The sequence below is a fragment of the Equus przewalskii genome, chromosome 31 (assembly GCF_037783145.1).
Source record: "Equus przewalskii isolate Varuska chromosome 31, EquPr2, whole genome shotgun sequence".
Lineage (NCBI taxonomy): Eukaryota > Metazoa > Chordata > Mammalia > Perissodactyla > Equidae > Equus > Equus przewalskii.
Genome location: NC_091861.1, coordinates 3,900,413 through 3,916,416, shown reverse-complemented (window position 1 = coordinate 3,916,416; position 16,004 = coordinate 3,900,413). Strand labels below are relative to the sequence as shown.

Here is a 16,004-nt window from a genome sequence, read left to right as displayed (position 1 = left end):
AATGGCTAAATATTTGAAAATCTAGTGGCAAATCTTCAGAATTTCCTCATAATTTTCTAGCAAGATTAGATTTCTGTTGATAACATCATTAATTCTGTAGAGCATTGCTGTCCAATAGAAGTTTCTGAAAGAATGGAAATTTCATTCCATGCTGTCTGATATTTCAGAAGCCTTTAGCTGTGGCAACTGAGCAGGTGAAATTTGGCTAGAATTTTATGTAATCTTAATGAATTTAAATTTAAACAACTCCGTGTGGCTAGTGGCTGCTGCGTTGGACTTTGCAACTGCAGAATAGCCGTTTCTGGTCGCAAAGGCAAAGAACTTTGAAAAATGCCAGTAGCCTAAAGGATGATCAGGAATTACAAAAAATTACAATTTCATCTCAGAATTTCAAGTAGCTATGGACTATTTTAGCATTAGAAAATAACGAATGATGTTGATGTTGATATCAAGATTTCCATACGGTTATATTGATTACATTGATGTTATTGATGGTGAGACTTTGATTATAAATATTAATTGAATAATGAGGTCTACTTTGACTCTTCCAAATGTGTTTGGCTGCCATCTTAGGTGCGTAAAATTCATTGTGGGGATACTCAGTGATGCAGGATAAATGCCAAATGAAAATATTCAGAAGAAAACATTGCTATATTTTGGCAACTTATCATTAAAAAAATGAGTCTATTTTTAGTTATGGGGTAGGTGGCGCAAATCATACATTCTAACTTCCTGGACAAAGCCAATCCCCATCAAGGTTTTGACCTAATGACATTTTCTTCTCCTTTTTTTATTGTAATTTTTGATTTCCTTAATCTAGGCATACAGAAGACTAACATGAAACATGAAAACAGCTTCTAGGAAACTTAGTAACCCATGAACATCTGCAGAAACAAACAAACAGAAAATAAGCAACCAACAAACAGAAACAAAAACAACTTAAATGGCCTTTATACAATGCGAAGGTTCAGGGGGAGGATCGTGGAGTGCGTTCACTTACCATTTGTCCAATACCCTGGGCCCAGCACAGGTAACTACTCCAAATAATTACAACTGAGAAGTAGGTGAAAAAAGGTATAAAGCACCAATACCTTTTTCTTTGCCTGTAGAAGCTCCTGATAGGCACTGGATCTTATAAAACGTGGGTATGAGTCACTTTTCATCAATTTGTAAATGTGCTCCTAAAAAGAAATAATGGTTGAGGTGCTTCTTTATTATTTCTCAGGAAAAATCAAATACTATGATGAGAATATAACACATCGTTCCAAAACAAATCTGGAAGCAGTAAAAAATAATAATGCTGATGGTAATGAGGATATGGTATGTTTACAGAACATTTAGCTCTCCAAATTTATTATTTCATTCATGGATCAATGTCTAAACTGGTTTGGGAACCATGGAGCATGGAAACCACATCTAGTCTTAAAAAAAAATGGGATTTGGTCGACAGCATGTCATGAGGGGATTTTAAATCAAGTTGTTGATTTATACAGATCATTTGAGAATATGAAAAATCTGCTATCTCTTAAAATTACTCCAGACCAAAAGTGAGTGATGTGACGTCAAGATTGAGTAATCATCCAGATACCTTTGGCATCTACATGTACTTGGAGGGTGCAGACTGCCCAGATGAGTCATCTCTTTGGTGCAAATTATATGGAAAATTGTCATCCACATCGCTTTGGGCCAGAGCACAAGCCCAAAATTAAATTTTGTGACATTTAATGGCTAACTCTCCCAAATTGTGTGCTTCTTTTTTTGACTCGTTCAGAGACAGAATAGGTAAATGCTTAACAATTCAATCCTAATCAGTCTGCAATGTTCTATTTTGATGATGAATATTGGTAGACAAAGAAGTAAAAAAAAAAAACCAAAGTATTCATCCAATTCAGTGCTGTTGACCCAATCCAGAGAGATTCTGCTCTGGCCTACTGCATCTCAAGGGAAAGGAAACACTCCTTGGTCTTTCTAGTCCAGTGAAATATAAGTTAAATGTAGAATTTTGAAGTATTTGAGAGTGTCCTGGATTTCCCAATCTGTTCTAGTTTGGAGAAAATATTTATTTTAAGAAATGACTCAGTTTCCCTGAGACTCTAAGAGTTCTTCTCGGTGCATCTCCAAGAGTACGGTGCCTCTGGAACTGTGTCAGAATTTGTGGGTGGGAAAGCAGAGCAATGTCTTGTTTTGGAATCAAGCATTTTGGGAATTCAGATCCAATCTTGCTCAAGATCTCCCACTTACAAACATGTAAATTTAGACCAGTTTATTCATCTCTCTGAGTCTAAATCTTCTCATCTATAAAAGAGAGTTGTTGTGAGGATTAAAGAAATGATAAATGTTCAGCAAAGTGCAGAGGTGTGCATAACAGGAGCTCAAACATACTTGAGTATATGCCAGGTACCCTTCGAAGTGCTTGCTTGTATTAGTTGATTTAAGCCTCCCCAAACCTCAACGAGGTTGGTGACCATTATTATATCCATTTTTAAATGAGAAGAAACTGAGGCACAGAGAAGTGAAGTACTTGCAAGAGGTCACAGAGCAGAGCTCAGACTAGAACCCAGGCCATCTGGCTCCAGAATCTGTTTTCTTTACCAATACATAACGTCTTTTCTCAGACAACGGCAGGAATTTCTATTCTTATATATATATATATATATATATATATTTTTTTTTTTTTTTTGAGGAAGATTAGCCCTGAGCTAACTACTGCCAGTCCTCCTCTTTTCTGCTGAGGAAGCCTGGCCCTGAGCTAACATCTATGCCCACCTTCCTCTACTTTATACGTGGGACGCCTTCCACAGCATGGCGTGCCACGTGGTGCCATGTCCACATCACACCCGGGATCTGAACCGGCGAACATCGGGCCGCTGAGAAGTGGAACTTGCGAACTTAAGCGCTGTGCCACTGGGCGGGCCCCTCTATTCTTATATTTTTGAAGACAGGGTTAAAAAACCTACAAAAAACTGGAGTTAAGTATCTGAGCTTAATTGAAAAAGAAACCTATGGTCAGGTGGTAATGTTTTCCATAGAATATTTTTCAGTGACATAGATAACAAGGAAATGTTCTTTTTGAGACTTCAGGAAGATCATTGAAAACATTTTACATTGCCAGCTCTAGAAACATGTTTGAAATTTTATCTTGAAATGAAAGACAGATAAATCAGCAGAGAAGTAAGGCATAGTGCCAGAATTTTCATACTGTCCTCTCTCATGTGCCCCACAGGATGTAAGTATTTCCACACGGAAGACCAGGGACGAGCCGGGGAGAAAGGGTATCTGTTAGCTGTTTTAAGCTGCGTTAGTTTTCTACACGGTGGCTCGTTTCTTCAAACCCAAACCAAGGAGGAATGTATTTTCCACCAAGAATGAAAATAAGGAAGGATGTTTGTGTACTTCATTCTTCATCTTCTATATTTTACTTTAGTAACCTTGTTATTTAAAAAACAAGATACTTTCTGGAACTAATATTTTTCTCTAAAAGAGATTTAAGAAATTATGAAGTATGCATGTTCTGATTTAAAAGCCAGTTTCAACACACCAGTAGGACATAATATCCTCTCATTGTAAGTTTATTTTTCTTCCTGAGCACAATATTTTTTTTTAGAGAAAGTGGAAATTCAAATTGTTTCTATGGAGGCAATTATGTCCAGTGTGAGGAAAACAGCACTTAAAAATTTGTCTTAGGAAGTTAGTATCTTAAGAATTTCCCTTTTTTTTCTTTTCGTAAACTAAAAAAGTAACCTGGAAAGCTAACAAATGCCTGAATCTACGATTTCATTTTATCCTCAGAGACAAAACTGGTTTCGATTGACATCACTTTAAACTAATCTAGTTTAGTTCTGACTATTTGTAATAACGAGTAATTTACTGTGTCAGAATCTTAGAATCTCCATATTGGAAGACACCTTAAAGGTTTCAAATATGTGTTACCGAGGTGAGGCCATCCTTGGATAAGTGTTTGCTCACATACTGGGTGACAAGCATAGTAGAAAATGAAGTAGAAGTTTTCAAATATTTCAAATATTCCCCTTCAAGAAATTTCCATGTAAAAACATTCAGATTTACACAACATTCCCATGCTTTCAACACTGCTCACTTTCAAGTGTCTCTGTTCTCTTCTAGGGCAGAGTTATTTTACATATGGTTACCTACACCGAAAACATTAGGCACAGCTGCAATTGCAATCAAAAGAAAACGAAAGCATCTCAAACGGCAACTTCCTAGGAGCACATTTGTGACAGTGCAAGGCCCACCTCTGTACCAACCTGCGCATCTTCGAATGTGTATCGTCCGGGCTCCTTCACATTCTGCGTGGTTTTGTCATAGCTCTTAGAATCCAAGTTAATGGCACTGGGGGCACCTGGCGCCAGAAATTCTTGCCATATTTCCTGAACTCGGGAGGGAACCTCTCTGATAGGTCTTTTCTTCAGGTCCTCCACTGCCAGCCAGAATCTATGCAAAACGTGACACCACGAGTTTACTCCGATGCCTCATAATCTGAAAATTCTTATAAGATTCACTGATTGTAAAACTCACGGTGATGAATGATAACAAACCCACTTTCTCTAAGGGCTTCCAAGACCAGGCCTTTGCTAATTTCTTCATTAGTTGTATTCAAAGATATAAAATCTTTCAGAAGGTAATATCAAAAACAGTCTCTTTTAAGTGGTTGCTGTTAAAAGCATATCTGCCAGAACCCCGATTCTATACAACCCTTATCTCTCCTGAAGCCAAGCAGAACTGCTGAAGAAGCGTCTCTCAGAAAAGACGTTTCAGGGCAATGAGGGTGAGTGACACAAAGCATCTGATCAGGGGGATAAAGGAGCACATTATACTGTATTCTTTCGATCTTTTGTCCATTTGAGCTATGAGTGTTAGTATGGAGAGGATTTTCTGCTCTCCCTGACAAGAGGATTACAGCGAAGCTTTACTGGAATGAAAGAGGCCTGGATACAAGATCAGAAAAGGCCTGAGCTGGAGAAATCAGGGCACGTAACTAATTTTAGGCTATTTAATTTGGTTATGGAATGACAGAAGCAGCAAGCTTTCACATGCAACTCTTTGAAAGGCTTAAATTTGCAGAGGCATCATAGAAATTCAGAAGCTCTGGAAAAAATACCCTGGCTTACTTCTAAATATATAAACATATTTTATACACTTCTGTATAGAGCATATATGCTAAGAGGAAGGAACACCAGAACCTGATACCAGCAAATAGCAAAGTCTAATCGTAAGGGGCCACGTAGCATTTATGGGTTTCATTTCTTTCAATCTCACTCTATTATACCTTTTTGGTTAGACCTAGAAATAATGTGGAAAAGATAAATATGTATATCATAATAGTTTGTTAAAACAAAAAATACTTTAAAAGGAACTACTGGGTCTACGTTGTCCTCATCAGGGACTGTTATCACTCTAATGGTAGATGTGACCAAGGAATGGAGAAGATGACCACAGAGACGAAGATGCTAGAGAGTCTTAAGAGATGTACAAGGTGATAAGCTGTACCTTCATAACTATTAAGCTCTAGCTTGGGCATTAATGACAGGTCAGAAATAAGTAATGAAGCATTTGAACTAGAATAAGAATATCAAACACAACTCAGTCTAGCGATTTCCCGGTTTCTAGATGTCATTCTCCTGTAGATATATGTAAGAGTGGATAATCCAATTTGGACAACGCTTTAAACATGAAATTACCATTATGGCTTTCAGAAGGGAAGGCTAAGACCATTTTCTCCTAAAATACAGATTTCAACACTGTGCAATCTAAAAGGAATGCCATGTGCAATCTGAGGGAGCCTAAGTGTTGTAATTAATGCTCATTCAATTTCATCCCAGTACGCTTCCACACTTCAATCAAAAGAATGGCTCTGCTCTCAAAGAACTGGTAGAAAAAGTGATACACCATTCAAATGGTCACAATACAAGGAAGCACGTGAGGGACTCAAGAAATAGCACAAACTGGACAGTCTGGAAATGCAGAGTAGGATAGAGCCCTTCTGCTGGGGCTCTGGGCTGGAAAAGGGAGTCTAGGAAAGCTGTTACAGATGCAGTGACATCTTAAGTGGACTTGGAAATACAGATAAAATATGAAAGGCTTGAGGAGGCCATAGTAACACCTACACTGATACGTAAGTGCAGGCACTGTTCTAAGCGATTTGTTTATATTAACTCACGGAGTCCCTTCAACTGTATAGAGTATGTGCTATTATTTCCTCCATTTTAGAGAAGAGGAGCCTGGGGATACGAAGATTAAGTTACTTAAGGTGGCCCACTATAAGTGGCAATACTGGGGTTTGCCCCGGATGATTTGCAGCAGACAACATGCTCATAACCACGCCCTCAAATGCCTCCCTAAGAGCATCGGTGCCTTTCTTAACCTCAGCATTGTAATAACCGTTGTAATAGCTTAGCAGAATGGAAAGGGCCACCCCACTTATTATGTGGGAATATATATTATATTATATTTGGAAGTGTCTTCATGTCTCTGAACCTCAATTTCTTCATCAGTAAAATGGGATGATAATGTCTATCTCACTGGGTTTCCATTAGACTAAATGAGATAAATTACGCAACGGGAACTTTGGAAGTGTCTGACATTTTTAGGCACTCAACCATAAAAATCATGTTATTACATTTACTTAGTCCTCACATTAAGCTATGTGCTTTACCTGAAAAAGGAGGGAGCAAAAACATAGCAATGGAGAGCGGGGGCTCTATTTGAGGCATAAATACTTTTCAATAGCAGTATTTCTTGACTTTTTTTCCTGTCTTAACACTTGAAGAAAATGCTCATGCGAGCGCGGCACTTCCATCAGCAGCAGGTGCTTAGAGGGCTGATGTTTAGACTAGATGTCTGGAGACTTACTTAAGAGCAGTTAGCTGTCAGCTAACTGGACCATCTTGTCTCCCTCAGTCTGTGTCACTAGGTACCTAGGCAGAAGCAGGCAGGCGCAGATTTGGGGAGGAGTGGACAGTAGCTTGGTATCGGTTTAATAGAAAGCCTAGGATGCTGATTATTACCAATCTGACTTGGACAAGATGCTTAATTTCTCCAAGACATATTTTGTTTCTCTGTAAAGTGGGGCAAGAATATTTACACATTTCTGTTGTGATAATTAGATGTGTGATAACCAGAAAAATGAATACAAAATATAACGCAGCATACTTACAAAAGTAGTGGATATAAAGCATATTATGGCATATAGTAGGTGTTCGAGAATTATATCTATATCTTTCTATCTATCTATCTATCTGTCTATCTATCTACCTGTCTATCTATCTGTCTATCTGTCTACCTATCATCTATCTATCTACCTATCTCTGTATCTATCTTTCTATCCTCTATGTACTATCTATCTATCTATCTATCTATCTTTTAGGGAAACATATAATAGGCATGTGGTAGATACTCAAGAACTGTATATATGTGTATATACATGAAATCTGTACTATTTATTATACGTAATTACTTAGCAGGGAAACTAGTGTGGCACAGCGTTATCGAGATAAGAAACGGCTGAGGCTTGATCTAGTAAGGCAGCAGTGATTCAATTTATTCATGAAACAGAGCTTGCACATGCTCTTCCCTCTGACCGGAAGCTTCTTCCCTCTTCCTTTTCCGCCTGTTGTCTCCTTGTCACCCAGGTCTCAGGCCAGAAGCCATTTCCCCCAGGATGCCTTTGCTGATCTCCAGCTCCGGGTTGGCCAACCCTCTGTACTTCTCTGATGCAAACACCCGTCATTTTGTGTTGTGATCTGTTTTCTTCTCTGTATTTACCACTAGACGTAATTTTAATGAGATGGGAACCATTTTTATTTGGTTGGGTGATACTGGTGAGGCTCATTACTTGTTTATTTCTTCATCATGATACCCATGATATTAGCATTTTTTCAAAAACTTAGAAAATTAGAGGGAACTCTACCTCTGCATCCACTAAAAGGCTAAAAAATCCTTTATCTCTGCTTTTAAAAATGCATTCTTGTACTCAATAACTGATGAGGGGTCCTCAATATAGGAAATGTTATTTAACAGGCCCAATAAAAATGTTTAGCAGCTGTGGATCTTGTGAAAGCCCTGTCGAGAAGGGTTCCCATAAGCTTGAGAGAATAGGGAGCTCCATCCCAATAAGCCATGATAAGCACACATAGATAATTCACTTCTTCCAGGTTCTGTCTGTGGTCATCTTGCTTAATCCATGGGACATCTGCCAAAGTTCTACATATTTCCAAATGGTTTGGTATGTGACACTACTTGGCACTGCTTAGTTCCAATGAAAATAAACGAATGCCGAGACCTTTCCGGAGATGAATTTCACAGGACTGCCTAAGTCTTGGGAAAGCAAATTAGGGTATCGTGTTTCAGAAGAATAATGAATGAAAGAGCTCATGGAAAAACAGTTTTATGTAGTGGAAAGTTATCACTCATTTCAATGATCTTAAATAGAGTCATTAAAATCTATTCCAGTGTCACACATTTAAAAATTCAATTTCCAGGTGCCTCAAGTTAGAAAAATTTCAAAAATATGTTAGGATGATGTTTACAACAGATGGGCAGACAGTGCACCCCTCCCTTACTAACAGCTCAATGCTGCGCTGCTCTCGGATGCCCTGAGGCTGCGTTTAAATGTGCAAAGTCAATGAGCTACTCCCATGGTTTTGTCCAAGTTATTTGACATGAGCATCCAATCTCTTTTTCTAGATCTTACTTGAGAAGTGATATGCAAAAACCAATATTGGTAAATAGGTGATATTTTAATTTAACTGCATAAACATAATTGGCTATTCCCACTCTGCCAAACCTGAGTCTAAGTATTACATTACACTTCTTTATGGAGTCCTTTTCAAATGCACCAAATTTATTTGGTTAAAAGATCAAGAGACAGTGTAAAAATATTCCCTTATAAGGAATTGATAATGTTGGACAGGCTTTGCCTCGGTTACCTTTCTCTCCTCCACCAAGTGGCAGAAATTCAGTGGGTTCAGATCATCATTGTGATGTTGGGGGAGAGTAATTGGTCTATTAAGTCCAAAGTAACCAGACACATCACAGGTAGGTCTCCTGGTTTACAGTGTAAGAGCTGAACAACACGTCTTACCTTAAGTTTTCTGAGCTGAATTCTGACTCTAGAAATTTAAGGAACTGTTCTCTCCCAACTGGGTCTTTCAATGCTTCATCCATGCCAAAACCCCATCGTTTTACCCTCTGCTGGCTTGGTTCTTTGCTATAGGAGATAGAACAAAGTCAGATACATTCCTTTCATTACAAGTCCCATTTTCTGCTATTACATTTCCCCTCAAAATTATATATGCCTTGAAATTCCCATCTTTAACTTATCTTTCAGGAAAAAAACCATTCTGATTAATGGCTTCACATGAAATTGTAGTAAGGTATAAGTTAGGCATTGATAATAAAGTGCAACGTTTCTTGAACATTAGGTGCTATGTGCTCTAGACGGGTTCGCACTTTTAGTTTTTTCTGCCACTTTATGAGATAGATGCTGTATAATTCTCATTTTATGGATGAAGAAATCAAGGTGTAAGGAAGGTTATAACTTGCCACTGTCAGACAGGTAATGAAGGGCAATGTTCCAGACATTCTGACCCCAGAACCCAATCTCTTAATCACCACACAATGCAATCTTGTGCTGTGTCATAGTGGGGGAAAACGCATTGGGAACCAAAAGGCCTAATCCTAGTTTATGACTCTGCCATTGATTAAATGTGTGACGTAATCCTGGCTGACTCACAACATTTGGGGGTTCCAGCTTCCTCATCTATAAAATCTAGAACTTAAGGATGAGCGGTTCTGCACTTGTCAAGCATTTACGAACCACTGGATGGATGTAAAAGAAAGAAAAGGTCACGAATGCAGTCTAGAGAAGGGCTAAAGAATACCAACCTCTCACTCTGTGAAGTGATATGCAGTGATCTTTTTATGAATCTGACAACGCTGATGATCTAATTTTTCACTTTTATAGCTCATGGAAGAAATCAGGGAGGCTTAAACTGTGCTTTGGTTTTCTTAAGAAGTCAGTCTCTTGTCTGTTTTTCTTAGGGTGTTTATAATAAGTCCACTCTGTTAAAATTGAGTTTATAAAGGCATACCTGTATTGGGCTTAAGTAAGTATGAATTTAGCATTCGTTTTACTTGAATACATGGATCTTTGTGGCTATTTGGATTTTCAAGGAAGCTAAAAACAATGAACTAAATTTCAAGAACTGAAGTTCTCAACTCCGATTAGTCTTCCAAGAAACATTTCACCTCCAATTTTGTGCCAGTCCTTCTGGAAATGCAAATCTTAATACAAATGCAAATACCTACATTTCAAAAACCATTACCCTGAGCAAGGAATTTATATCATGGGCTAATGTAGGTACAGAGTAAAATCACCTTTAAAATGACAATTAATCAGGTATAGGATTCTTCTTCTTTCACCTGGACTCTGAAATAGGTGAAATATTTGGAAGGAAAAGAAAATGTCACTTACCTTGCTTCAAGTTCCCAGAAGGTAGTATCATCGGACAGCCATGGGTTAGAAGGGTCAGGTGGCACAAGAAATGGGTCATATTCTAAATACTGTTCCGTGTAACTTAGCAGACTAGAGAGAAAAAACATTTTCATTTTCCTTAGTTTTCTGGCTGACGTTATACCCAGTCCAAGGTAGGGGACAGAATCTAAAAAGGTCTGGCCAAAGAGTGGTTTCTTGTTTATAGAATGAAATCCAATGGCAGCTTGCAAGTTTCAATAACTTACATGCATCAGCTTATTGTGTTTCTTGGCAGACAGATGTGGCTGAGGATTCCATCTCTCTCCATGCCTAAGCTATATGAGTCAATATCCCTCCGTTAAAATGAAGCAAAATGTAAGAGGTCAGTGTGTGAAGGGCAGTGCTAAGGGTCAGTTCCAATCCTTGGTCAACCTGTCCACCCACAGCTGAACTGATTTAAGCCAACTTGGAGAATAGATTAAAAGGGAACTTTTAACAAAAGTATTTACAGAAATAAGAGAAAAGAGGAATCACTGACAAAGGTTTTTGTTGTTGTTGTTAGGAAGATTGTCCCTGAGCTAAAATCTGTGTCAGTCTTCCTCTATTTTGTATGTGGGATGCTGCCACAGCATGGCTTGATGAACGGTGTGTAGATCCATGCCCAGGATGTGAACCCATAAACCCCGGGTGACTGAAGCGGAGCACACAAGCTTAACCACTACACCACTGGACCAGCCCTGACAAAAATATATATTTTTTAAAAAAAAGAGAGAGGAGAGGAAAGAAGTTGAGGGTTAGGATTTGGCAATGCCCCAAAGTGAAGAACAAGAATGCCATTAAGAACAGATTTAAATGAAGAAAAGGAAAATATGTAAAATCTCAATTTAATTCAAATTCTGAAGTCATGCAGTAGCTGAGTAATGTGAATGTTAAGATGAATTTGCAGAGGCTCTAAGTTGCCAAAAGGGAATCTGGTAAGCTAAAAGTTTCATTTCTCCCAGCAGGAGCGAAAAGATTCAACTCCTCAGAATGGTCTTCTGTATCTGATTCTGGTGGCACAAGGATTGGACCACTAGAGATTTAAGACAATAATGATCATTGTGTCATTTAAGCTACAACACAAGAGGTCTTTGAAAGTTTTCTATGTACAGAAAACAAAAACAAAATATTTCTTATGAGGTTCCAATTATTTATCTTAGCTCCCCTCCCAACAGGTCTCTTACCATTTTTAACACATTTGTCATAAAATATTTTTCATTTATATAGACATCTTGAAATACTTACCTATCAGCAACTTTTGACATTTTTAACCGATGTCTATCTAACTGTATTTGCCAATATTTTATCTGAAAAGAGAGGTAAAGAAGAAGTTACATAAGCAATGACATTCTCACAGTTTTCTACTCTAAATTCTGATAGACTGGGCAATTCTAAACAAGAATATGTTGTAAGTCAGTAAAATTCAAAAATTTCAAAATCTATAAAAAAATCAAACCAGAGGGATCTGAAAGAGTCAACAAAAAATTAAGATCTGTTTGAATGTAAACATAAGGAATATCACTTTAGAACAGCAATGAACTCGAACATTCTGTGTGGTTTAATAAAATGTAACTTTAAAGTATTATAGAGATTTTAAACATTTATTCATGGTGAATAACCAAATCAGAATCACATTTACCTCTCAAATATTGAATTCAGAAAATAAATTTATTCACTATTTGTTACCGTAATTTCAAAATAAACCCTGCTTCCTAATAATATCCCAACAAGGCATCAATGCTATATGTTTTGAGAATAATTTTATCAACATTTCAGGACAAATACTCACATGGACATAATCACAAATGGAAAACTTTAATTTAAAACTCTCTAACTACTTTTCCTTCATGGTGATTATAAGTATACTAGAAAAGTATGTATTACACTATCGATAAACTATTTTCCTATAAAATATTAGGGGAAAAGAATGGGAAAAGACTCATGACTGAACCAACCAAGATTTTTAACTATTATTTGATATGAGACTAGTGTTTTCTTTGAAATATTACTTGAAGACAAAACTATTGTTCAATTGGTGAAGAAAAGAAGTGATATCGATCAATTGGCGAAAAAAGAAGTAATATATACCATGACTGTATACCACTATTGATAACGGCAAACTTCGAGAGACTTCTAGAGATCAGTGCAGTCATACCTTGCTTAATGACGGGGATATGTTCTGAGAAATACATTGTTCGGTGCTTTTGCCCTTGTGAGAACATCATAGAGTGTACCGAAGGGGAACAAAATGTGCCACCCCAGAATGTGTCTCTTTAACATGAGGATTATTTTAGGCTGATTATTTTTAAGAAACCAAAGACCCGGAAAGTTTTTCTTGTTACCTCTTCCTTAACTGCCTAAAAGAATTCAGTTAAAAAAACCTGTCTGAGAAAGTGAGCTGTCGCATTAGCATAACATGAACTAGGTGGTGGACAGGGAGGAACCTAACATAGCCTGTGGGTTGGGCTCCTCTCTGTGTTCTTCTGTTTCTGTGGCCAAACACTTGTTTTCCAAACGTTTGCACCTTTTCACTTCCCTGTGAATTGCCTTCCTTCCCTTTGAAGTCCTTGACCCTCCCTACCACAAATATCTTTCATCTTTAGCTGAAGATGATATTTAAGGTGAAGGCTTTGGCCATTTTGGTGAGTTATGTGGTATTCCTGGATTTCTCCCACGTATATATGTTATTGAACTTTTGTTTATTTTTGTCTTGTTAATGTCTCATGTCACTTTAATTCTTGGACCAGCTGGAAGAACCTAGAAGGGTGGTGGAAAATTTCTTCCTCCCCTGCAGTACTTACAGAAACCTAGACAGTATAGCCTACGACACACCTAGGCTATATGCTACTAATCTTATGGCACCGCTGTCGTCCATGCGGTCCATTGTTAACAGAAACGTCATTATATGGCACATGACTGTACTATAGAAACAAGGATAAGAACTCTTTTGTGAAGATCACGTCAGATTGTTGGGTATGGAAAACATGTGACTCAATGTCACTGAGCTCTTGTCTTTTCATTTTTTAAGACAGAGTTCTGGTGTACAAAATAACTCTTGATATTGGAGGCATTTATAAATCAGTGTATGTGACTTTTAAAAATTGGTTAGGAGGAAAAGGATTGGAGGAATTAAAGAATGAAGAGTTTTGAAAACCATCTCCATATATTGATACATTTTCAAGTGACTACATATCTTAACATTAGACAATTACATTACCTTTTAATTGTAAATCTCCTATATGAGAAAGCCAACCATACAAATAATTTTTAAAAATACCTGCTATCAACATTCACCATCTGGTCTTCATCGCTACTTCTCTGCGAACCACTAACTGTTCATTTTATAGGTTGACCCACCTGTTGTTGTAACTCATCTTCTGTGGGAGCTTTAGTTTCTGGCGTGGGTGTGTGGGTAGGACTGTGACTTCTAATATCATTTTGTAAACCATAGACAGACTACAGAAAAATAAAAAAGAAATATGTTACAATGAACATCATATGCAGTCACAGACTTCCTAAAAGGTAATTTTGTGTTATATGGTCAATAAGGTAACTCAAAGCTTTGCGGCATATTTGATTAAGCTTCTTATCAAAATTCAAAAGGCACTGCTATCATAAATATCGTATGAATGTAAAATAGAAGCACTGCTCTTTGAAAAAAATATGTGGTTAGATTATTAATGTTGACAGAATCATTGATTATACGGAGAGAACACTGTAAGTGTGATAATAAAATCTGGGGATGGGCTGACCGTATGAAGCTGGGGAATGACAACACCAGTTGTCATCATTTAATGACATCACTTAAATCAACACTTAATGAGTATTGATTTCAGAATAAAAAGAGGTAGATACAGAATACAATAAAAACTTAATAAACTGAAAGAAGATAAAAGTAACCTGATCCTTACATAGGAAAGGAACGGAGTACTGAGGAGAGAGACTAGGTTAAGAATTCCATTGCTGTTTGGTCTCCGATGGTGTGACCAAGGACACCTCAGAGTGCTCCTACTTTCCCATCTCAGCGTGGTCTGTTTACCGCACAATACCAGCCTTGCTGTTGGTGCCATTCGCGAACATCAGCGAGCCCAAAGATTTCACGTATCTTTGGAATTCTTGATGCCCCATTGTTTCTTTACTATTTTGTCAAAAGATCAAACCTACTATTTAGGAACACTCTTTTTGAGAAGGCTCATTGCTTAGTAAGTATAAATAAAGATCTTGGAACTTAATGAGACAAAAAACCCATCCCCAACTGAGGCTGAGACATCCAACATGTCAACTCAGAGGAGAGGCCAAATTGCTTTCTCTTTAATATCAAAGTATTATTACTTTAAAATAAAGATTTTAACATGTGCTATTGAGCGCTTTTTCTTTGGACATGAGGATGAAGGATGAGGATGTAACAGAAGTGCATGAGCTCACAAAATTAAAGTTACCAGGTAGGTTTGGAAAGAAACTTTTGAAATCAGAAGAGGGGAGGTCCTGATGCTTAAAGGAGCCAAGTTTCAGGCCCATCACCAACCTTACCAGTATCTCTAAATTCAAACGTGTTTTGTTCCTGACCTATTTTCACTTGGGCCCTATCTCTGCTTAATGTCAACCTTTTGGCTCTATGCCTGGGCTCTTTGGACTCAGTTTTCCCCCCTCGAGTCTCCCCATTAATTGATTCTTAGCCTTTCCTTAACAGATTTTGACTTGGGTTTAACCTATCTGAACCATCCAATTCAGACTGTCTTTGGTAGGTCCTTCAATTTCCCCTCACTTGCCCCAGCTCCAACCTCTTGGAACTCAGTTCCCGTCACTGGGCTTCCATCTGACCCAGGAGTGGCACATACGCTATGCATTAATTATTAACAGGACTAAAATGAGGGGCTTGAACTTTCTCTTTTCTATCTTTCACAGATTCAACATGTATTGAACACCTACGATATGCTGGATATTGTGTTAAGAATTAGGGATACAGTAGTAAACAACGACAGACATGCTCCCCCTCCATTGGAACTCGCAACCTAGTGGAAGGGAAACACATTACACAAACAACCACACAAATAAATATGTGATTAAAACTGTCATAAATATTAGGAAAGAAAAAAATAGCAAGAGCAGAGGGCCTGGAGTATATAAATTAAGGAGACAATTTCCATTGAAGGAACAGAAATATCCTATATGGACTCCTACTCCTAACATTTGAACTTCATTAAATGAAATAACCTTCTGAACTGTGACATGCCAGTGGAGGTTGCTTTTCAAAAATTAGGCAAGTGAAATATGACCAATTACGCCCAAATTGTACTTTTCCATGTCTGCTATTTTTTCAGTTGTATCATACTAATTTTTGATAAAGAAAATAAAAAGACTCTAAAGCTCGAACTTTCCATTTACACTTACTTTTCTTTAAGTACTTAAAGTTCTTTAATAAGAATCTATAGTTCATGTAATAAATGCTTATAAGACAAGATAGATGACAGTT

At 37.6% G+C, this 16,004-nt stretch overlaps 1 protein-coding gene across 9 annotated transcripts in view; it reads right to left on the bottom strand.

Moving 5' to 3' along the window:
• Positions 1 to 16,004, bottom strand: part of RGS7 (regulator of G protein signaling 7) — a 488,122-nt gene that overhangs the window by 18,991 nt on the left and 453,127 nt on the right. For all 9 annotated transcript variants that reach the window (XM_070602542.1, XM_070602545.1, XM_070602547.1 and 6 more), the window contains 6 exons: positions 13,889 to 13,987; positions 11,777 to 11,838; positions 10,493 to 10,603; positions 9,101 to 9,226; positions 4,266 to 4,452; positions 1,092 to 1,181 (listed from right to left, as the gene is read on the bottom strand). In XM_070602542.1, coding sequence (XP_070458643.1) covers positions 1,092 to 1,181; positions 4,266 to 4,452; positions 9,101 to 9,226; positions 10,493 to 10,603; positions 11,777 to 11,838; positions 13,889 to 13,987 — 675 coding nt within the window. The remainder of the gene's footprint in view (positions 1 to 1,091; positions 1,182 to 4,265; positions 4,453 to 9,100; positions 9,227 to 10,492; positions 10,604 to 11,776; positions 11,839 to 13,888; positions 13,988 to 16,004) is intronic.